Source organism: Bufo gargarizans, chromosome 8 (assembly GCF_014858855.1).
Source record: "Bufo gargarizans isolate SCDJY-AF-19 chromosome 8, ASM1485885v1, whole genome shotgun sequence".
In the NCBI taxonomy this organism is placed as follows: Eukaryota; Metazoa; Chordata; class Amphibia; order Anura; family Bufonidae; genus Bufo; species Bufo gargarizans.
In genome coordinates this window covers 33,664,103-33,689,379 of record NC_058087.1, presented here as the reverse complement: position 1 = coordinate 33,689,379, position 25,277 = coordinate 33,664,103, and the positions used below count along the sequence as shown (strand labels likewise).

At 44.7% G+C, this 25,277-nt stretch overlaps 1 protein-coding gene across 1 annotated transcript in view; it reads left to right on the top strand.

Moving 5' to 3' along the window:
* IGFBP2 (insulin like growth factor binding protein 2) overlaps positions 1–14,560 on the top strand; it is a 28,717-nt gene extending 14,157 nt beyond the window's left edge. The window contains exons 2-4 of the mRNA XM_044304146.1: positions 11,907–12,109; positions 12,607–12,747; positions 13,869–14,560. Coding sequence (XP_044160081.1) covers positions 11,907–12,109; positions 12,607–12,747; positions 13,869–14,024 — 500 coding nt within the window. The 3' untranslated portion in view covers positions 14,025–14,560. The remainder of the gene's footprint in view (positions 1–11,906; positions 12,110–12,606; positions 12,748–13,868) is intronic.
* Positions 14,561–25,277: the final 10,717 nt, after the last annotated feature.

Here is a 25,277-nt window from a genome sequence, read left to right as displayed (position 1 = left end):
AGTGAAGGGGGTGCCATCTTTTCTGTAGCAGTACAAAGCCCAAGGCTCTGCTCGGACGGCGGGTCCTGTCAGTTTTGTGCGCAGTTGTGCTGATTACACGACTCTCTTCCATCCGGCTCCTATCATGAAATTCTTCTATTGTTATTGTTTAACCAGAACGTCTCTGCGCCAACTCACATAGAGACCATGACATCCCTGACACTGTCCCCTGCCTGATACCTCTGACCACCCCACCTCTGGGGCTTGTCAAAGGGACATTCTTACTAAAACTGTAAGAGGAAAGGGGCAGGAAAGGCCCCCCAGGAGGAGAGATATCTGAGGAATGGTGAATCAGCAAGTTATTATACACACACCGAACAACCAGACCGCGGCCTGGAGTATAAGAGACATTGTTATTAATATGATCAATAAGATAAAGCCTCATTACACTAATTATATAATTACACAAAAGATTCTGCTGGTGCAGTGCAGTCACTGTGTACATACATTACTTATCCTGTACTGATCCTGAGTTACATCCTGTATTATACTCCAGAGCTGCACTCACTATTCTGCTGGTGCAGTCACTGTGTACATACATTACTTATCCTGTACTGATCCTGAGTTACATCCTGTATTATACCCCAGAGCTGCACTCACTATTCTGCTGGTGCAGTCACTGTGGACATACATTACTTATCCTGTACTGATCCTGAGTTACATCCTGTATTATACTCCAGAGCTGCACTCACTATTCTGCTGGTGCAGTCACTGTGTACATACATTACTTATCCTGTACTGATCCTGAGTTACATCCTGTATTATACTCCAGAGCTGCACTCACTATTCTGCTGGTGCAGTCACTGTGTACATACATTACTTATCCTGTACTGATCCTGAGTTACATCCTGTATTATACCCCAGAGCTGCACTCACTATTCTGCTGGTGCAGTCACTGTGTACATACATTACATATCCTGTACTGATCCTGAGTTACATCCTGTATTATACTCCAGAGCTGCCCTCACTATTCTGCTGGTGCAGTCACTGTGTACATACATTACTTATCCTGTACTGATCCTGAGTTACATCCTGTATTATACTCCAGAGCTGCACTCACTATTCTGCTGGTGCAGTCACTGTGTACATACATTACATTACTTATCCTGTACTGATGCTGAGTTACATCCTGTATTATACTCCAGAGCTACACTCACTATTCTGCTGGTGCAGTCACTGTGTACATACATTACTTATCCTGTACTGATCCTGAATTACATCCAATATTATACTCCAGAGCTGCACTCACTATTCAGCTGTCATGATGGTAAGTACAGGGACACATGTGACAGCTGTACTATTCTGATTGGAGGAGAATGATGGAGACAAGTGGCCTGGTCGCAGACATAGTGTCAGGTGCACAGTCCCCAGCAGCACAGAGTATTTCAGGAGAGGATTGTCTTGATGTTGTGGGTAGTCACAGATTGAGAATTACGTAGAGAAAGTAGCAGGGCTCCCCCAACAGCACAGAGTATTTCAGGATACCTGTACATTGTGTCTTTGAGGTCAGGGCTTTGCAGGGTAATTTCTTGGGAACATCATTTCGTAAACCACTAGGGATGCCAGGACCTCGAGTTCTAGAGGGGGCGCATACTTTTAATACCGCCATTGTAAACAAGAAGTCACATGTCTGGTGTCTTAGTGGGACACTGGGGGACGGTTAGTGTGTCAGCGCTGCACAGGAATGTTCTCAATGTGCCGCTGGCGATGGAGCGCTGCCATATTCTGTAATGGCTGTGTACACACGGGATAATCCGAGGATTGTGCTGGTGCTGAGCGCTGATTAGCTGTTCTTTCAGATACTGACGAGATGCCGTGCGGGCTCCACTCCTAAAGAATGCCCGCGGCGCAGGCCCTGCGTCCCCAACACCAGGGAATTGGTCATTTACTGGTGTCCGATCCTATGGGAAACAGGGGCAGCGTTGTGAGATGAGCCTGACTGGATATTATCTATTGTACCCCAGCAGCACAGAGTATTTCAGGAGATATGATTTTATGAGCATTCGCATGTCAGTGATTTACGGACAGTACACGTACCCATTCATTTTAATCATCATGACCTATATTGTCCCTGTTTATAGATCCTTCACGCCCATTATAGTCAATGTGTCCATGAAGAACATGGAGGCAACATGTATGCCATCCGTGTTTTATCCATGTTTCACTGACCATTAAGAGGAGGTGCTCTGAAAATAGATTTTTAGCTGTGCAATGTCCGTGGAGCACGACTGACACACAGCGAGCAAAAACGGACACACGGACCAAACACGGATTCTTCACAGAAATCTTCATGGATTTCATCACGGACCAGTGAATAAGGACTGAGCGTTACAGACTGGAAGGAGCTCCCACACGAGGGAGGGACTTCCAGCAGCACAGAGTATTTCAGAAGAGGAGCAGGCAGATTTTTTTTTATAATGTATTTTTTTTTGTCTTTGAGAGACTTTGCGTTAAATAATCATCTTTCTGCAGCACAGAGTATTTCAGGACATAAGTAAGTAATCTGATTTTATAAGAGGTCAAACATGGAGTGTTACTTAATAGAAGATGCAGGATCCCGGATCCCCCAACAGCACAGAGTATTTCTGAAGAGAGCATGCTGACCTTGTGGGAGGTAAGCGTGCAAAATGGAGAGAAGGATCCCCCAGCAGCACAGAGGATTTCAGGAGAGGAGTTTGCTGATCTATCGAGAGGTCACAAACTGTGAGATACATAATACTAGAATCAGGGTTTTCTAACAGCGCAGCGTATTTTTTTTTAGAAGAGCAGCATGTTGATCTTGGGGGAGGTCAGAGAATGTGTGTTATTTACAGGCTATCAGCAGCACAGAGTATTTTAGGAGACAATTATGCTGGATAAGGCCTGTGTGTGTTCCAACTCCACAAGCGCCTGAGATATTGGCCTTGTAGATGCAGGTACACAACGGTTTTATTAGGATGCAAACCTGACCTAGGAAGAGTAGGGGGGCATTAGTGTGTGGAGGGGGCATCAGCTATAGAGAGGGGGGTTGCATATTTTGTCTATGAGTGCATTGACGATATTTATGACATAGGGGTTAATATTCTTACCTGTACTCTCCTGAGATGCAGTGGGGCTCCTTATCTCCAGCCATGCTCCCTTACAGCCTCCTATTGAGTCTTTAGTCCTTATTATAGTCCAGTGATGGCGAACCTATGGCACGGGTGCCAGAGGCGGCACTCAGTGCCCTCTCTGTGGGCACCCACACCCTGGAAGAAGTCCAAGGTGTAACACTATGCCTTAGACTTTTTTTGCCATTCATCAGCGCAGGGTATGCTATGAATGGCACAGACAGCTCACTGAATGAAGGCAGGCTATTATAGATAAATTATAAAGTACATGGAAGATAAGTTATATTTGTATTCAGGGTAAATGGACATGTTGGCACTTCGGGAGAAATAAGTGAGTTTTGGGTTGCAGCTTTGGGCACTCGGTCTCTAAAAGGTTCACCCTCACTGTTATAGTCTATGGAGATCTTCATGGCAAATATTCACCCCAGGGGCTGCACACAGGGTTGTCTCGTCCTCATATAACCAGTCTATATGGGCAGCTTCTCACTCAGTTTTCATTGGCTATATTGGAAATACAAAACACAGCATATCCCTACACTATGAAAAATGTATTTCTTTACTCCATTTCTATTCTATTCAATGTAAAAAGAAAAATGTATGCTGGAAACCATCAGCAAGCAGCAAACATACAAACATAATATTTTTATTGGGTATTAATGAACCAGGTGTGGGTCTGACTGCTGTGACCATCATGATCAGCAGAATGGGGGAACTCTCACTGGCTCGAGCGCGCACTCAGAGCCATGGAAACAGCTGAGCGCACTCAGAGCCATGGAAAAAGCTGAGCGCACTCAGAGCCATGGAAACAGCTGAGCGCACTCACTAGTCCTGGCTATTGGAGGGAAGCAATCTGACCCGCAACAGGGCTCAAAGTACTAAAGAGAGGCAAATATCACATATCCATCGACAGCAGCATGCTGACAGTTTCCATGTATATATCTTTTTCAGTATGCTGCATTTTGCAGATACTGACTATATAATGCATGTTTACTATTGGACCTTTACTGGTGCCCCTCAGTTATACCACACACCCCACCCCCGATTGCTATGGACCCTTAAGTCACCAGCTGTGTACCCTATGGGAAGGCAAAGCATATTATAGGGTTACTTATGTGATATGACCCGATAGAACCCCCTGTAACTTGTAATGTCCTTATAATCCTGACTATTTCGGCATGGTTTAGCGGAATCTGGGTCGGAAGGTTATAACGAAATGCCGCGTCTTGGGGAAATTGTAGCCGCTGAGACATTGTGAAAGAGTTTATTTAACCTAATGTGACTGGGACAACAGTGCCCTCCAGATATACGATCCCCCCCTGCGAGTCGTGGACACAGGGGGACATGTACGAATCTGCTCGTCTGTTGCTAAATGCTTATTACATGGACACGTTATTACATAGACAATGATACATTGTTATTATATAGTCGTTGACACATTGTATCTGAGTCAGCATGTTCTTCCTCCCAGTATGGCAGAGGGAGAATGAAAGCCGTGCTCTAGATCAGTTATATTCCAGTGACATGCAAAAGTTTGGGCACCCCTGGTCGCAATTACTGCTAGGGCTCATGTGTGGCCTGTGCCCATATGGCGCACCACAAACAGTGGATCTGCAATATACGGGCACCAGCCGCGTGCTCTCCGTATCATGGATGCAGACCCATTCTGGAAGTCCAGAGAAGCATTAAGGAGAGCTTAAGCACATCCATGAACAGCGGGCACACGGCTGGTGCCTGGGCATTGCGGACCTCTATTTGCGGTCCACAGCATGGGCACATGTGCATGAGCCCTTATTGTGAATAGTAACATAGTACATAAGGCCGAAAAAAGACATTTGTCCATCCAGCTCGGCCTGTTATCCTGAAAGTTGATCTAGAGGAAGGCAAAAAAAAAAACTGTGCCAGCTGAAGCCAAAAAATTCCTTCCCAACTCCAATCAGGCATCAGAATAACTCCCTGGATCAGCGACCCCTCTCTAGTAGCTATAGCCTGTAACAGGGGCGTAGCTATAGGGGGTGCAGAGGTAGCAGTTGCTACCGGGCCCAGGAGCCTGAAGGGGGGCCCAAAGACCCTTGTGCCACATAAGACACTGGTATTATAGAAAGTGCATGCTGGTCAATTTACACCTCTGACTGGAGGGAAGGGGTCAAGAATTTGGCATGAGGCATGGGGGAGGGGGGGGGGGGGGGGGTGCCCTTTCAATGTTTGCCTCTGGCAGCAGGAAGGCTATGTGCTCCCCTGCCCCTTGCCAACAAGCACTGAGGGAAGGAACCCAAACTGAATACTTGCCACAGGGCCCATGAGCCTTTATCTACGCCCCTGGCCTGTAATATTATTGCACTCCAGAAATACATCCCGGCCCCTCCTGAACTCTTATAGTGAACTCACCATCACCACCTCCTCAGGCAGAGAGCTCCATAGTCTCACTGCTCTTACCGTAAAGAATCCTCTTCTATGTTTGTGTACAAACCTTCTTTCCTCCAGACGCAGAGGATGTCCCCTTGTCACAGTCCTGGGGATAAATAGATGATGGGAGTGATCCCTGTACTGACCCCTGATATATTTATACATAGTAATTAGATCTCCTCTCAGTCGTCTTTTTTCTAAAGTGAATAACCCTAATGCTGATAATCTTTCAGGGTACTGTAGTTGCCCTCATTTCAGTTATTACTTTAGTTGCCCTCCTCTGGACCCTCTCCAGCTCTGCTATGTTGGCTTTGTTCACTGGAGCCCAGAACTGTACACAGTCCTCCATGTGTGGTCTGACCTAGTGATTTGTAAAGTGGTAGGACTATGTTCTCATCACCGGCATCTAGGCCCCTTTTGATGCAACCCATTATCTTATTGGCCTTGGCAGCAGCTGCCTGACACTGGTTTTTACTGCTTAGTTTGCTGTTCACTAAAATTCCTAGATCCTTTTCCATGTCAGTGTTACCCAGTGTTTTACCATTTAGTATGTACGGGTGACTTGCATTATTCCTTCCCATGTGCATAACCTTACATTTGTTAGTGTTAAACCTCATCTGCCACTTCTCTCCCCAAGCCTCCAATCTATCCAGATCCATCTGTAGCAGTGTATATAGTTAAAGGGGTTGTCAGCTTTTTACTATTGATGAACTATCCTCAGGATAGGTCATCAATATCAGATTGGCGGGGGTCTGACACTCGGCACCTCCGCCTATCAGCTGGTTGAAGAGAAAGCCGCACTCCGTTCCCCACGCTGCCTTCGCTTCATTGTTTATCTGCTCTCCATTGTAACAGCAGCAGCGAGCAGCATCATTACAAGAAGCCGCTCCATTCACTTCAGTGTGACGGCTGGTTCCTATTCAAATGTATACTACAGAGCCACCATGGAAGTGAATGGAGCGGCTTCTTGTAATCTCGCTGCTGCTGTTACAATGGAGAGCAGATAAACAATGAAGAGAAGGCAGTGCGGGCACGGAGCGCGGCCTTCTCTTCAACCAGCTGATCGGCGGCGGTGCCGGGTGTCGGACCCCCACCGATCTGATATTGATGACCTATCCTGAGAATAGGTCATCATCAATAAAAATACCTTGGACAGCCCCTTTTACTCAAATTGAAGATGAAATGATTAGTGTTGAGCGAACTTCTGTTGTCAAGTTTGGTGAACAAGGTTTGGGATATCTAAGAATTCCGTTATGGATTCGTCTACCATAAGTTATGGTCCGTGGTGGCGGAATCCATGGCGGAATTCTTAGATAACCCGAACCTTGTACGCCAAACCTGAAAACAGAAGTTCGCGCATCCCTAGAATTGATCTTTAAAAGGCATAAAGTTAAAGATGACACATGACCTTTTGTATTTTCAGAAAAAAACTTTTTCTTTTTCTTTTCATCTTTTACATAAAAAAAACAACTAAAAATTAAAAGGGCCCGAAGCAAAACTTTGGGCCACCTGCATGGTTAGCACCTAGTAGCGCCCCATTGGCGAGTATCAAAGCTTGTCAGCACTTTTTCTAGCAGCCAAGAGTCTTTTTAGTTCTTGTTTGTGGGATTTTCATCCATTCTTCCTTGCAGACGTCTTCCAATTCTGTGAGATTCTTGGGCCGTCTTGCACGCTCTGCTCTTTTGAGGTCTCTCCACAGATTTTCAGTGATGTTCAGATGGGGGGGGGGGGGGGAATAAAAAGGAATAAATGAAAAAAAGAAATAATTTTTGATTCATGGGCCCACATCGTTTAACGTAGATTTAATTAAATGTTAAGTTTTAATTGTGGGTATCCACTTGCGTGAATTGTGATTTGAGATACGGTTACCGCCGATAATACATAGCTTTGACTATAGCAATTTAGTTGGGTGATTTTTCTCCTACATGTCTATGGGGCTAAATAACAGTTCCGTCTGTTTCCGTTATACATGATGGAAAAAGTAGTCCTGTCGACATGTATTAGGACGGAGCAAAGCTCCTTCCGTCCTAGAATTCCGTTATATTCTGTTATAATGGAACCTATAACAGAATCCAATAACGCCAATGCGAATGTCCAGAGGCGTTCGGAATCTGCAGGAAGTCGGGCTATACTATTGCTTGATGCCGCCAAAGCCTTCGATAGTGTTGAATGGCATGAGAGGTGTTAAGAGTCATGGGATTCGGGGATACTTTTATTTCCTGGGTTCAACTACTATATTGCAGTCCCACAGCTAGGGTTAGAGGTAACGGTGGTACATCGGAAGCCTTTGAGTTGGGGAGGGGTACCCGTCAGGTATCCCCTCTTTTATTAGCCATTGCAATTGAGCCACTTGCATACCTGCTTCGATCATCTAATAGAATTGCGGGGTTCCCAGTGGGAGTCAGAGAGGAACGCGTCTCCCTATATGCGGATGACATGCTCATATATGTGGGGGATATGGAGGGGTCGTTAGGCCCATTAATGTCTCTTACACAAGACATTGGAGACTGGTCTGGACAAGTCCATTCTGTTTCGGCTGGACCCGGCCCCCGCTGAAACGTGAAACATAATGTGGAGCCACTCCTAAACAGCGTGTCTGAAAAGATCAGAGCGTGGTGTAACCTCCTTAAGATGATACTTATGTATGTCTGACATAGCTCTCCTGTTTGGATCCCACAACTGAGCTTTTTTAGAATACAAGGGTTATTCAGAAGTCTGATTTGGCGCAAAAAAAGGACCAAGATTCGGTTGGATACTTTACAAAGTGGAATAAGGTCTCTTATCTCCTCCGTCCCAGATCACCCACCTTAATTTTCATTCCCAGTTCAGGGGGTCTCTCTATTCCTAATCCATGCTTATATTGTATTTCCTCCCAACTGCAGCAATTGAGGGGTTGGAGGAGGACCCCTGGGGACAATGCATCTGCAAGGCTGATAGCCCACATTATAGAAAATGAACCCCTATAGGCTTACCAGAACATAGTGGTCTCTCTGACAAGTTGGCGGGACACCCGACACTTAATTTGATATCTAAGGTTTGGCATCAATGTCGGGACTTGCTGTCTATACGGGGGTTCTCCCCATGGGAACGGAAGGGCGCGATGTTCTTGTATCAACTGCAAAGAGATGGTGTGTTTAAATCATTTGAACAATTCAGGAAAGAGTTTGCGCTTCCTCATACGGCCTTTTTTCAATTTTTGCAATTGAAACATGCATTCCAGGTACAGGCAAAATCTATGTCGCTTACATGTACAACAGTCCCATTGCTGCGACGGATTCTCACCTGTGGCTCCTCGAATGGACCAATATCGTCCATTTACAGGAATCTGGTGGTCGTGAAATCTGTGAGGCGTGACTCCTTGGTGGTCAAACAAAAATGGGAGAGGGAGGTTGGTTATATATCAGAGGATCAATGGGAAGACATACTGGCGCTAACACCTCAGTTATCCGTCTGCGAAGGCCGGCGTATGTCCCATTACTTCTTGTTCACAGAGAATACCGGACTCCATCCTTTCTGTTCAGGATCGGGGTTAGGAATGATGCTTCCTGCCCCACCCAAAAGTCCTGCTCCCCTGATACACATGTTTCGGGAGTGTACGGAACCTCGGAATTTCTGGACAGGCGTGCTAACCTGTATTAAAGATGCTTATCACATTGTGGTCCCGCCTGGTCCGAGGACGTGTGTGTCGGGACTGTTGGACATTTCAAATTGCAGTTTGCGCCTTCCAGGCCAGGAAATTAATTGCTAGCTACTGGCTTAGACCCCAGCCCCCTTCTTAGGGCTGATTTTTTTTAACAGAATGGCTGAGATTCTTCATCTGGAAATATGAGTATATATTACAAGGCAGTGCTTGGCCAAGTTCACAAAAATCTGGGACAAGTGGGTGTCTTATAGGATCAATGCGGCATAGTTTGGCTTATGATTGCCTTGGCTGTGAGGAGGGGAGTGACTTCGGAGTTGCGCATGGGTTCTCAGTTTGCACATACAGGACCGGGATTGGGAATGATAATTATGGAAAAAGCCTTGACAATTTTCTGAATGCCATCTTTGATTGTATATACCCATCCCTTTATTTCTTTTTTTGTTTTTTCTTTCTCTCTATTTTGAATACTTGTTTATTAAAAAAATATCTGATTTAAAAAAAAAATATATAATAATGTCAATGCGAACCGGACCTCAGTGGTCATTTTATATAGGGCTGGGCCGCCAGGGAATGGACAATGTAGGAATCAATAGATCACCGTGGTCTAAGCCTACATTCACACTATGTTAGTTAAAATCTGCAAAACTGGATTTTTTTAACTAGGGTCTTTATAAGAAACGGGCGTTAAAAAACGGCGCCATTCAATTTTATGAGGGCTGTTGGTCAGTGATAATGGACAGGATAGAACATGTTCTATTTTTTTGTGTGAATAGCCCCATACACTACGATTGTTCTTAAACAAACATGTAGTGACTGTTAAAAATTTTCATGTGTGAATGTAGCCTAAGTCATGGGACAGCAACCTTCAGCACAAGCTGTTGTGAAACTACAACTCCTAGCATGCTCCATTCAGTTCTATGGGAGGTCCAAGAATTTCTAAGCAAGTGTGCATGCTGGAAAATGAGATTTGTATGTATATACTGTATATTCCAAGTGTGTTCCAAGTTACTATAAATTTGGAGCTTGTGACTGACCTGGCGCTCATGTGCGAAGAACTTATTCCCCTGACACAGCTACCAATAGGGGGAGCTCAAGGCATGCAGATCTACACTGTTAAAGACTAGCTGTATAAATCTATATGAAGTGAGCTCCCTCTAGTGGTGACTGTATAATCTGCATGTAGTCAGCTCCCTCTGGTGGTGACTGTATAATCTGTATGTAGTGAGCTCCCTCTAGTGGTGACTGTATAACCTGTATGTAGTAAGCTCCCTCTGGTGGTGACTGTATAATCTGCATGTAGTCAGCTCCCTCTGGTGGTGGCTGTATAATCTGTATGTAGTGAGATCCCTCTAGTGGTGGCTGTTTAATCTGTATGTAGTGAGCTCTCTCTAGTGGTGGCTGTATCTGTATGTAGTGAGCTCCCTCTAGTGGTGGCTGTATAATCTGTATGTAGTAAGATCCCTCTAGTGGTGGCTGTATAATCTGTATGTAGTGAGCTCCCTCTAGTGGTGGCTGTATAATCTGTATGTAGTAAGCTCCCTCTAGTGGTGGCTGTATAATCTGTATGTAGTGAGCTCTTCCTAGTAGTGGCTGTATAATCTGTATGTAGTGAGCTCTCCCTAGTGGTGGCTGTATAATCTGTATGCAGTGAGCTCTCTCTGGTGGTGGCTGTATAATCTGTATGTAGTGAGCTCCCTCTAGTGGTGACTGTATAATCTGTGTGTAGTGAGCTCCCTCTAGTGGTGGATGTATAATCTGTGTGTAGTGAGCTCCCTCTAGTGGTGACTATATAATCTGTATGTAGTGAGCTCCCTCTAGTGGTGACTGTATAAATCCATATGTAGTGAGCTCCCTCTAGTGGTGGCTGTATAATCTGTATGTAGTGAGCTCCCTCTAGTGGTGGCTGTATAATCTGTATGTAGTGAGCTCCCTCTAGTGGTGGCTGTATAATCTGTATGTAGTGAGCTCCCTCTAGTGGTGGCTGTATAATCTGTATGTAGTGAGCTCCCCCTAGTGGTGCCTGTATAATCTGTATGTAGTGAGCTCCCTCTAGTGGTGACTATATAATCTGTATGTAGTGAGCTCCCTCTAGTGGTGACTATATAATCTGTATATAGTGAGCTCCCTCTAGTGGTGGCTGTATAAATCCATATGTAGTGAGCTCCCGTTAGCATGAATTATATAACTTATTGAGTCAGAACACAGCGCTCCTCTATACAGATATATTATAAAATAAATCAGCACAGAGTTTTAAACCTTAGAACAGAATGGTGTTGGAACGGGGCCCAGTGTGACGACGAGTTGTGGGAGGAAACACCACACCAAACACAAGGGGTGGGGGTTAGGGGGTTGAAGGTATCTGGCCTAGAAGCTAGGGAAATGAAAAGGTCACCACCTAATGAATCCTAAACCCTTAGCCTGGGAGTGACCGTGACAACCAGTGATCTCGCCATATGCTCCAGGCTAAGATTGTTGTCTATGTTGAGGACATTCTACATTTTTGGATACTTTTTTCTGCACCTGAGCTTTGTCCTATGTGGATATTGCTTTGTTTTATTTGCCCCTCATCATGTACCCGCAGTGAGTACTGTAAATACTAACAGGTCACCAGCTGCTTGGCATTGTATGTATGTAGAATACTTAGATGTGATTTACTGAATCAGATCTGCACAGTAGTAGGGACTATGGTAGGGACAATGTATGAGCCTTACTGAGATGTCTTCTTCTACCAGATATGCTGGAGGAGCGCTCAGACAACATGCTCGTGGACAATAACTTGTTGGACAATGCTGGACCGATGGTGACAGATATTTTACCAAGAAGACCATTGAGACCTCCAGTAAAGGAAGATGCTGTGAACCGTGGAAGAGCCAATGAACATCACCGATCAAAAACCAACAAACCTCATGACGAGAAGAAGAACCCAAGACAGAGGGTGAGACACTAGGGTTATACTACAGCAAGGACAAGCAGCTCCGAGGGGCCCATCTCCACCTTGAGTGATCAGTATGGTGGTCACATAATGGAAGTGGCAGTGGAAACCTAGGGGAGGAGTGACAAATGGTACCAGTAGAATGAAATGTGGTCAGGTCCCTTCCTCCACACAGAGATAGGAGGAGAGCCACCCAATATCTCTGCCAGGGTTCCTGTAGAGTCAGCTATCAATGTGTGGCTCATAGTTATGGTATAAAAAAGGGTCTCTCTCTGATGAACCCCATCACTAAGGGAAGATGGTGAAGTGAGGACACAACGTGGGTCAGGTGGTCAGAAGGGGACACAGCTGATGGCTTGTTACAATGTATCATGGTAGGTAAAACCAAGAAGTAATGGTTTGGTGATGTCATCAGTATACGACCAGGTAGCTATCTCTGAGTGCACATGATACCAGTGGCTGATGTGCTGCAAATCTTACACCCTCCCCTCATTTTTCAGAGTCTCTGTCAGCAGCAGTTGGATCAGGTCTTGGAGAGGATTTCATCCATGAACCTCCCTGATGAGAGAGGGCCGCTGGAGCATCTGTACGCCCTTCATATCCCCAACTGCGACAAGAGTGGCCTGTTCAACCTTAAACAGGTGAGCGCCGGCCGGAATCACCTGACGTATTTGAGTAAAGCTTATTGACTGCATAAGTTCTGCAACTTCCAATAGATTTTGATTCAATGTATTTGCTTTTGCAAGATCTCTGCTTGCTGTTGGTGAATGGGAGCATTCTTGTTAATGCCTAAAAAATCAGCACAGACTAAAAACCTCTCACAGTACAGTGTATGGTAAAATGCCTCAGCCTGGGGTCCACAAAACAGAATGGTGTCCACCTCTCACTGTTAGATCTGTGTAGGCTTTAAGCTTCTGGATGTAAACATGAAGGTTCCTGTTCACTGACAGCAAACATAGATCTTGAAATTGAACCATTATGTATGTTAGAAACTTGCAACTCTTTTCATTACTCAATGAAACCTGTCAGCAGGATCAATCTTATCGCACTGTTGATACTACCTGGTAGGGTTGGTCCAGTTGATTAAAATGCTTCCCTTCTTTCAAAAACCGGTTGTGGTGTTCCTGAGAAAAAACAAGACTTTTATTATTTTTCGGCAAATGAGGGCTTCAGTGCACCAAGGGGTGGGGCCAGCATGGAAAGTTGTGGATCCAAGGTGCAACGAGGGGCTAGGCCTGCACTAATCCCATCATTTGCATGAAAAAAATATATTTTCTTGGGAATACCACAACCAATTTGCGTGTAAATGATTTACATGGAGTAAAATAAATCACTTACTAATATACTGTCTGAGACAGACCCAGATGTAGTTACACGACCATACTCCTACTAAATTAGGCACATCTTACCTCAGTGGGCTTCACATTAAGAACTGCATATAAAATGCCAGTCTTAAAAAATTCCCCCAATGTCAGTGAGAGCAGTCTTCTAAATGGTAGTTCCAACCAGAGCAAGCCCTGGCAGCATAAAAACAACTGTGCTGCACAGAAGTGGGCAGTAAAATGTAAAAATGTTTACTTCTGAACTTTGATGGCATCAACTTCTTATCATTCAGACAAATATTGTATAGTTAGTATTTTCTATAAGCTCAGAAAACCTCTTTAAGTACATAGTATAAAGTGCATAGACCCTAGTAAAGTCTCTGTAACATCTGTTCTTTCTGGCAGTGATTGTCTTTTACTTCTCCCATCTCCTTCCACAGTGTAAGATGTCCCTGAATGGTCAGCGAGGAGAATGCTGGTGTGTCAACCCCAATACTGGGAAGATGATTGCTGGAGCCCCCACGATTCGAGGTGACCCAGAGTGCCACCTATATTATCCAAACACCGAGGAGGAACGCAAGCAGCGCGGCCAGTAGTTTACTGTCCAGGCGATCCCCTCACGCTGCCGTCTACTCTCACAATGTCTGTATTTCTACACGTAGGGTCACTGACAGTTTTGAAAGTGGGCTGGTTGATGGTGGGCTGCCAGTTGTGCCAGCAGGTGCCATAGACAAGGTGCCAAAGTCTTTCTCAGAACCATCCCAGTTCCAAAACTCATGAACCTCAATGATCAGAGAGCTACAGCAAAGGTTCACACCTCTCTCTACGTGCACTCGGAGACCGACACATTAGGTTTCCTGAGACGTTGAATTTACATTTCCAAGGAACGTTTAATAAAAATCAACTTCTCTGGGATCACGGGTGCCCCGAGTTAACCTGTCAATCATATGAAACAATGTATCCTTCCTTGCTTGTTGTATTCTATATTGTTGCAAATGTTAGACCTTGGTTTCTAACCGATTTTGTGAGACTGATTACCGATTGTACATGCTGCTTACTTCATTAATTTCCAGTCAATGACAGTCGATGTATCTGGCATGTTCTTGCCCAGGGGGGTTCTTTTTTTCTGACACAACAATAAACTGCACCCCCAAAGACATAATTTCCAGCAGAACCATCAGCAAGTGTGGGCATGGGCGTCACCTGTAGGCATGGGGCGAATAACAAAGTCTGAAGTTGGGTTCTACTCGGCAATGTTCAGTGATGTCACTGTAGTGGGATAAGGTGCACAGTGACATCACAATGCATGGATTATATGCCGAGTGATGTCATAATAGCAGAATAATATGCAGTGATGTCAAAGACAGGGATCATGCACACAGTGATATGACAGCATTGAAATAATGCACACAGTGATGTCACAGTACAGGGATAATGCACATAGTGATATGACAGCATTGAAATAATAATGCATACAGTGATGTCACAGTACAGGGATGATGCACATAGTGATATGACAGCATTGAAATAATGCACACAGTGATGTCACAGTACAGGGATCATGCACACTGTCATGTTATAGCATAAGCATACTTCACATAATGGTGTCAAGGATAATCACACAGTGACATCACAGCCAAGGAAATCACAATGATGTCACAGAACTGGAATAATGCACACGGCAAGGATCTTGGAATGGGGTCCCATTTACTTTTTCCATAAGAATCACCAGCCTTACTTTTTGAGAGTTGGGCCCCATAGTAGCTGCCTTGTCCGTCTGCCACCCTGATAGTTACACCTATGGGCAGAGGTCTTACACCAACAGGGGCATGGCCATTTCCTGTGTGGGTGTAGGGGTGCACTTCTCAGTTTGGGGGTCAGTTACTGTAGACACTTTCACATTGGGGTGGCCAAAAACACATTGCAACATTGAGGATTAAGGATCTGACTAATAAGGTGGATTTTACTGGAATTTCTGAGGTGTGGCCACTCGATTGAATGATTTATTATCGCATCACGATGGATACTGCCGCGTCTTGTCCGCTCAATTATCATCAAATGCAGGAACAGTCAGATTTCCTTGTTCATTATTTGCATTCTGAGTGATCTCCTCCGGTTACAGAAGAATCTCTGACTATAAAATTGTAACGTTCAATGAATCAGTCTCCAAAGAGAAAAAAAAAAAAGAGTTAACATCAACCTTTTAACATTGCAAAGTATCAAGCTCAATCCCCTGTAATGTTACAAAGTGTCAACCTTAACCCCTGTCAGGGTACTTTCACACTAGCGTTAAAGTCTTCCGGTATTAAGTTCCATCCTAGGGGCTCAATACCGGAAAAAAAACAGGATCAGTTTTAGGCCTCATGCACACGACCGTTGTTTCATTCAGTGTCCGTTGTTCCTTTTTTCGTGATTTTCTGCGGACCCATTGACTTTCAATGGGTCCGTCGAAAACTCGGCTTGTGCACTGTTTGTCATCCGCGTCCATGGTTCCAGTCCGTCAAAAAAATATAACCTGTCCTATTTTTTTCCATGGAAAACGGTTCGCGGACCCGTTCAAGTCAATGGGACCGTGAAAAAAATGCGGCGGCACACAAGATTGTCATCCGCGTCCGCGCGTTCCGTTTTTTTCCTATCATTTGCATGGCAAACTTGACTTAGATTTTTTTTTACTTTCCTTCATGTCTGGTGATCCTCCAAAAATAAAGAAAGACACACAGAAACAAAAACGGAAATGGATCACGGAACAACGGAACCCCATTTTGCGGAACGGAACACAACAACGGTCGTGTGCATGAGGCCTTATCCTAATGCATTCTGAATGGAGAGCAATCCGTTCAGGATGCTTCAGGATGTCTTCAGTTCAGTCACTCTTACGGTATTTGGCCTGAGAAAATACCGCAGCATGCGGAGGAGGATCCTCGTATAGATGGGAAAGGGTTAACATGATCTCGGGTCTCAGTCTTTCAGCAGATCCCAAAGCAGCCGCCTTGTCTGTCTATATGGTAGACATTACAGGAACCTTATTCAGGGATGATACAGTGAAACTTGTTCTTTAAGCAGGTCCTGATGAAACGTGACAACCAGTCCACTAAGTGACCTCATAATATTTACGGTCATACTAAGATCATATGTAACACTATATGTTATATTCTTCATGCTAGGACATATTTAATACATACACATATCTTAGGAGATACAAACATATATACCTCTTTTTCTCCAAATGGATTATACTGAATGGTTTTCATGGCAGGTCAGTACTTTAAAGTGAATGTCCACCATTAATCATCATTTAGAATTTCTTCCTCAATATATGTTTATACTAGTCAGAACTTGTGATACAGAGCTCCAAATCCCCTGCAGAAACATAGTTATATGATAAAATTCTGTCTGCAGGCACCACTAGGGGGAGCCACAAAGCTTATTGCATACACAGTATACAGTGAGCTCCACCTAGTGGTGGCTGCAGGCAGGCAGAATTCTATCATGTAACTAGGAGATTTGGAGCTGGGATCTGACAGATGAAAATTTACATTAAGCTATTAACACTGTGTCCAAATGATCTAAAAAAAAAAAAACTATCAGAATATTTTATTGATATTATAATTAAATTGGGGAAATTAAAATTATATAATTGGTATAATATGACACCCATGATCCTCTGCTTTATTCCTCTTGCTGAGCTCCCCCTAGTGGTGGCTGTGTGTGTGTGTGATATATATATATATATATATATAGTATATATGTATATGCAGTAATCTCCTGAGCTCCCCCTAGTGGTGACTGTACATATCTGTATGAAATAATCTGACCTTCCTCTGTTTGTGGCTGCATATAACTGTATGCAGTAATTTCCTGAGTTCCCTGTAGTAGCGACTGTATATATCTGTATGCAGTAATCTCCTGAGCTCCCTCTAGTGGTGGCTGTATATATCTGTATGCAGTAATCTCCTGAGCTTCCGCTAGTGGTGGCTGTATATATCTGTATGCAGTAATCTCCTGAGCTCCCTCTAGTGGTGGCTGTATATATCTGTATGTAGTAATCTCCTGAGCTCCCTCTAGTGGTGGCTGTATATATATGTATGCAGTAATTTCCTGAGCTCCCTGTAGTGGTCACTGTATATATCTGTATGCAGTAATCTCCTGAGCTCCCTCTAGTGGTGGCTGCATATATATCTATATAGTAATCTCCTGATCTCCCTCTAGTGGTGACTGTATATATATGTATGCAGTAATCTCCTGAACTCCCTCTAGTGGTGGCTGTATATATCTGTATGTAGTAATCTCCTGAGCTCCCTCTAGTGGTCACTGTATATATCTGTATGCAGTAATCTCCTGAGCTCCCTCTAGTGGTGGCTGCATATATATCTATATAGTAATCTCCTGAGCTGCCTCTAGTGGTGACTGTATATATATGTATGCAGTAATCTCCTGAACTCCCTCTAGTGGTGGCTGTATATATCTGTATGCAGTAATCTCCTGAGCTCCCTCTAGTGGTAGCTGCTGGCATACAGAATTTCATTATTTATACCTATGCCCCCATCAAGGTTTTCCATAAAATTACAGACTGGAATATTTAAATATAAGAAAACTCTGATATTGACTTTTGCATAGTTAGTAGAGAGGAGCGAATTTCAGGTTGTGAAATTAGTTCATGCTTCGTTTACTTAGTTTATTAATGATGAATTGCGTTATCGATTCCGTGACCACGGACCATAACGCAATTTTATGACGGAATGCCTTTAGAGACATTCCGTTATTCATTCCGTCATAATAAAAGTCTATGGGCTGCAAAACGGATCCGTCCCGTTATGCAGTAGAGGACTCCCCTGCATAACGGTAACGGAACGGATTTGTTTTGCAGCCCATAGACTTCTATTATGACGAAATGAATAACGGAATGCCTCTAAAGGCATTCCGTCATAGAACTGCGTTATGGTCCGTGGTCACGGAATCCATAATGCAATCCCCCTTTTACCAGTAAATGAAGCGTGAACGAATTTCAAAATATGAAATTCGCTCTTCTCCCTAAGAAATACTGAAACTTGGTGCAATTCGTAACACTGTTTGGAATAAACAAATGCTGCTTCTTAATGATTGTTCCAAAGATCTTCTCTTTACCTGTTGAAATGTATTTTGTGTCTACCTGTCCTGTGTGCATCTTTTTAATAAAATGTATTTGTACAGTCCCCTAGGGGGGAGATTATGTGATATGGACCCAGCCCATTCTAATTAGTTCCAGACAATCACTGTATTCGAAGGGACAAGTCTTGTCTGTGCAGATCTGTTCTCGCTTCTGCTTCAGTTAATTGTTTGTCTTATATATTTTGCTTTATCTGTATTCTTGTCTCTATTTCGGACCTTACAGTGCAATGTCACCCACATACTGTAAAAGTAAAAAGAGCATTGTTATCCATAGGGGGCAGTATAACAGCTGGTGGTTAAAGAGTAAAGATATTCAGCTTCATCTGACCGGTCAATGGCTGAATGGTGTCGGGCGACCACTTTGGTGAGGCAGGAATGTGCTCAGAGCAGTTTTCACTTCCCTTCCCCCGCTGCTGTGAACTAAATTCCTCAGCAGGCGGCAACGCTGAGTGCAAGAAAAGACTCTGCCTGACTCTGCGCTTCATTCTGAGACCTGATGGGAGGGACATTCAGAACCAATCCCAATTCTGATTGGAATTGCCCTTCAATGTAATCAGAGGTGCACTGCAGCCATTGGCCACTAGGTGGCAGCTCTCAGTCTTCCATGTAAAGATTCCCAAGGTGCATCCGTATCCCTTATCCATGATGAAAGGTTTTTCATTTTCAGTACTGCTTGTGGGCGGCTGGAGAGATCTCTGTATTGATTCTGTAATTGTAATTTGGTGAAATATTTGCATGTTAATAAAGCTTAAATCAATTTGATTATCGTTACCGGAGAACGTGTGACTCCCTGCACTTATAAGCACATGGAATAAAACTTTTCACAAGTTGGTTTCTGATCTTTTTATTGTTATTTTTAGATAAAAAATGCAGTGAAATATCCAAATAATTTATTAAAGGGTCCATACAATGCCTCCACACGGTTCCCACATTATACTGCCCGCCACTACATTTCCAAAGGGATGGTCCAAATTGGAAAACTTCTTTCTATTGCTGATAAGGGGGCGGTGGTTCGATTGTTGCAGGAGCCCTCACAAGCAGGGGGAGACTGGAGGTCACATGGAAGGGCATTGCCCAATGTAAACTCCCTCTTTACGACCGTGTTCACACTGTGCTGTTGAAGATTATGTAGCTTTTAGGACCGTACACATTATTCCTGCTATTTTAGCATTTTCTATTCTTTCTTCCTCCATAAAAGTGGTATAAGGGGCACAGACCAGCTCTTCAGGCTCCTCCCCATTATTTCAGGCTCCTCCTGCTTGATGAAGCTCCTCCCCTCAGTCTTTTTGCCACAATTTCCAGATACTTTCAATTGCTTGGAAATTATAGTCAGTCTAGCCTTTCTGTAAGGCCTCTTTCACACGGGCGTCATGTTTTTTGCCCGGATAGATGCGGGTGCGTTGCGAGAAAATGCGCGATTTTTCGACGCGAGTGCAAAACATTGTAATGCGTTTTGCTCGCACGTGAGAAAAATCGGCATCTTTGGTACCCAAACCCGAACTTCTTTATAGAAGTTCGGGTTTGGGTTAGTTGTAGTGTAGATTGTATTATTTTCCCTTATAACATGGTTATAAGGGAAAATAATAGCATTCTTAATACAGAATGCAAAGTACAATAGCGCTGGAGGGGTTAAAAAAATGAAATACAAATTTAACTGCCCTTAATCCTCTTGATAGCGCAGCCGGCATCTCTTCTTTTTTCAGGACCTGGGTAAAGGACCTGTGGTGACGTCACTGCGCTCATCACATGGTCCATCACATTATCTTTTACCATGGTGATGAATCATGTGACGGACCATGTGATGAGCGCAGTGATGTCATCACAGGTCCTTTACCCAGGTCCTGAAGAAAGAAGACAGATGCCGGCTGCGCGATCAAGTGGATTAAGGGGAGTTACATTTTTTATTTTATTTTTTAACCCCTCCAGCACTTTTGTACTATGCATTCTGTATTCAGAATGCTATTATTTTCCCTTATAACCATGTTATAAGGGGAAATAATAATGAACGGGTCTCCATCTCGATCGTCTCCTAGCAACCGTGCGTGAAAATCGCACCGCATCCGCACTTGCTTGCGGATGCTTGTGATTTTCACGCAGTCCCATTCACTTCTATGGGGCCTGCGTTGCGTGAAAAACGCACAATATAGAGCATGATGCGATTTTCACGCAACGCATAAGTGATGCGTGAAAATCACCGCTCATGTGCACAGCCCCATAGAAATAAATGGGTCCGGATTCAGTGCGGGTGCAATGCGTTCAAATCACGCATTGCACCTGCGCGGAAAACTCGCCCGTGTGAAAGGGGCCTAATAGAAATCATCTCTCCCTGCGCTGGTTTTCTGCTAAGCAGACAAGCAGAGCTGCAGTGCAAAGCATGGGGGATGTAACAGCAGTTTGAGCCCCTGACGAGACAGGAGGATGATTTCAGACTATCTCAGACCCCCCAACAGACAGTGGAGCTAAGCTGGAGTCACTGACTATTTTGGTGGAGTTAAATAAACGCCAAGACTGAGCTCGCCGTCCACCAGGGATAGCGGTATACCGTATATTTAAGCAGAATCACTCAGCGGGGATCATGGAGGCAGCACACGGCGCCTCACTTCTCAGCGTCTCTGGCTGTATGATGTTCTCCTGAGCTGACAAGCTGCGCCCTGATTTCATCCAGCAAGTCTGAATCTGCATAATCCTCCATATAATCATACTGAGCGCACACCAGGAGCAAACTGGGCACAAACCAGCAGCTGGACTGGGAATGCGCTGATTCATATCATAACCCACTGGTAATTGTGCGTAGACTGGTGAGCTGCACACAGGTAGATGAGAGCATAGATCTGCTGGATGAAAAAATGCAATGAAACACCAAAATCTATTATTCTCCAGTCACATCCAAAGCTGCAGCAGAATGCATCTCATTATAGGACGTCATGGAGGCTGCCACGTCCTGCCACACCTGTGCACATTTCACACTATTATTGACCTGCATAAACTCTACCAATCCATTGCTGTCATCACATCAGCGCAGAAGAACAACTGCCCCTCTGATTGTCACCAGCCCCTCCTGGAAGATGGCGTCCGTGAACGATACTGCCGCGATTCGCCAGCCCTCACCTGCTGCACAAACTCCAATACAACACAATGTAACAGAAAAAGTAACAAATAAACATTTCTTAAAGACATACACACATTACGTTCTGAGGAGGCTCTATATACAGTATCTCACGAAAGTCAGTGCACCCCTCACATCTTAGTCAATATTTTATTCTATCTTTTCCTGGGACGACACTGAAGATCTGACACTTTGATACAATGTAACGCAGTCAGTGCACGGCTTGTAGAACAGCGTCAATTTGTTGTGCCCTCAAAATAACTCAACACACCGCCATTAATGTCTAAACCGCTGGCAACAAAAGTGAGGACACCCCTAAGTTTGAATGGCCAAAGAGTCAATAATTTGTGTGGCCGCCATTATTTTCCAGCACTGCCTTAACTCTCTTGGCCTTGGAGGTCACTGGAGCTTCACAGGTTCCACTGGAATCCTCTTCCCTCCTCCATGAGGACATCACGGAGCTGGTGGATGTTAGAGACCTTGGGCTCCTCCACCTGTTTGAGGAGGCCCCACAGATGCTCAATAGGGTTTAGGTCTGGAGACATGCTTGGCCAGTCCAGCACCTTTACCATGAGTTTCTTTACCAAGGCAGTGGTCGACTTGGAGGTGTTTGGGGTCGTTATCATGTTGGAATACTGCCCTGCCGCCCAGATTCTGAAGGCAGGGGATCATGCGCTGCCTCAGTATGTCACAGGACATGTTGGCATTCATGGTTCCCTTAGTGGACTGTAGCTCCCCACAGCCGGCAGCGCTCATGCATGCACCGTGACTCTCCCACCACCATGCATTACTGTAGGCAGGACACACTGGTCTTTGTGCTCCTAACCTGGTTGCCGCCGCACACGCTGGACACCATCTGAACCAAAAAAGGTTAACGTAATGATCTTATTAGACTACAGAACATGGTTCCAGTAATCCATGTCCTTAGTGCTTGTCTTTTAACACTAACGAGTGACATGACACCGGGGAGGTAAAATGGCTAATTGGGCACAACTTGGCCATTATCACTTAGGGGTGTCCTCACTTTTGTTGCCAGCGGTTTAGACATTAATGGCGGTGTGTTGAGTTATTGTGAGGGCACAACAAATTTACACTGTTAGGGTCCATTCACACGTCCGTAAGTGTTTTGCGGACCGCACCTCACTGACACTATAATAGAAAATGCCTTTTCTGGTCTGGAATTTTTTTCAGGAACGGAATTGCGGATCCCGAAAAATCTGTTTCAGCTCTATTGAAAGTGAATGGGTCCGCAAATAGTGGAACAAATGCGGAAGTGTGAATGGACCCTTATGCAAGCCGTGCACTGACTACTGTACATTGTATCAAAGTGTGAGATCTTCAGTGTTGTCACGGGAAAAGATAGAATAAAATATTTACAACTCATCTGCCTCTGTGCCATTGGTTTCTATTGAATGTAGCTTTGGCTGTGAAGGGAGCACAACATCAATATTATATATAAAACATCCTATATAAAATATAAACTGTCACTGCTGTGGAGTACAATGCAGTCTCCTGCTACAGACTGTACAGGCAGGTGACGGAAATCTATTGCTCCCTGTTATCAGCCATTTCAGGGGAGAGGATGACTGTAGGACAGGAGAATACAAGTCTATTGCTCCCTGTTATCAGCCATTTCAGGGGGGAGGATGACTGTAGGACAGGAGAATACAGTCTATTGCCCCCTGTTATCAGCCATTTCAGGGGAGAGGATGACTGTAGGACAGGAGAATACAGTCTATTGCTCCCTGTTAATCAGCCATTTCAGGGGAGAGGATGACTGTAGGAAAGGAGAATACAGTACTATTGCCCCCTGTTATCAGCCATTTCAGGGGGAGAGGATGACTGTAGGACAGGAGAATACAGTCTATTGCTCCCTGTTATCAGCCATTTCAGGGGAGAGGATGACTGTAGGACAGGAGAATACAGTCTATTGCCCCCTGTTATCAGCCATTTCAGGGGGAGAGGATGACTGTAGGACAGGAGAATACAGTCTATTGCCCCCTGTTATCAGCCATTTCAGGGGAGAGGATGACTGTAGGACAGGAGAATACAGTCTATTGCCCCCTGTTATCAGCCATTTCAGGGGAGAGGATGACTGTAGGACAGGAGAATACAGTCTATTGCTCCCTGTTATCAGCCATTTCAGGGGAGAGGATGACTGTAGGACAGGAGAATACAGTCTATTGCCCCCTGTTATCAGCCATTTCAGGGGGAGAGGATGACTGTAGGACAGGAGAATACAGTCTATTGCTCCCTGTTATCAGCCATTTCAGGGGAGAGGATGACTGTAGGACAGGAGAATACAGTCTATTGCCCCCTGTTATCAGCCATTTCAGGGGAGAGGATGACTGTAGGACAGGAGAATACAGTCTATTGCCCCCTGTTATCAGCCATTTCAGGGGAGAGGATGACTGTAGGACAGGAGAATACAGTCTATTGCCCCTGTTATCAGCCATTTCAGGGGAGAGGATGACTGTAGGACAGGAGAATACAGTCTATTGCCCCCTGTTATCAGCCATTTCAGGGGAGAGGATGACTGTAGGACAGGAGAATACAGTCTATTGCCCCTGTTATCAGCCATTTCAGGGGAGAGGATGACTGTAGGACAGGAGAATACAGTCTATTGCCCCCTGTTATCAGCCATTTCAGGGGAGAGGATGACTGTAGGACAGGAGAATACAGTCTATTGCCCCTGTTATCAGCCATTTCAGGGGAGAGGATGACTGTAGGACAGGAGAATACAGTCTATTGCTCCCTGTTATCAGCCATTTCAGGGGAGAGGATGACTGTAGGACAGGAGAATACAGTCTATTGCCCCCTGTTATCAGCCATTTCAGGGGAGAGGATGACTGTAGGACAGGAGAATACAGTCTATTGCTCCCTGTTATCAGCCATTTCAGGGGAGAGGATGACTGTAGGACAGGAGAATACAGTCTATTGCCCCCTGTTATCAGCCATTTCAGGGGAGAGGATGACTGTAGGACAGGAGAATACAGTCTATTGCTCCCTGTTATCAGCCATTTCAGGGGAGAGGATGACTGTAGGACAGGAGAATACAGTCTATTGCCCCTGTTATCAGCCATTTCAGGGGAGAGGATGACTGTAGGACAGGAGAATACAGTCTATTGCTCCCTGTTATCAGCCATTTCAGGGGAGAGGATGACTGTAGGACAGGAGAATACAGTCTATTGCCCCTGTTATCAGCCATTTCAGGGGAGAGGATGACTGTAGGACAGGAGAATACAGTCTATTGCCCCTGTTATCAGCCATTTCAGGGGAGAGGATGACTGTAGGACAGGAGAATACAGTCTATTGCCCCTGTTATCAGCCATTTCAGGGGAGAGGATGACTGTAGGACAGGAGAATACAGTCTATTGCCCCTGTTATCAGCCATTTCAGGGGAGAGGATGACTGTAGGACAGGAGAATACAGTCTATTGCCCCCTGTTATCAGCCATTTCAGGGGAGAGGATGACTGTAGGACAGGAGAATACAGTCTATTGCTCCCTGTTATCAGCCATTTCAGGGGAGAGGATGACTGTAGGACAGGAGAATACAGTCTATTGCCTCCCTGTTATCAGCCATTTCAGGGGAGA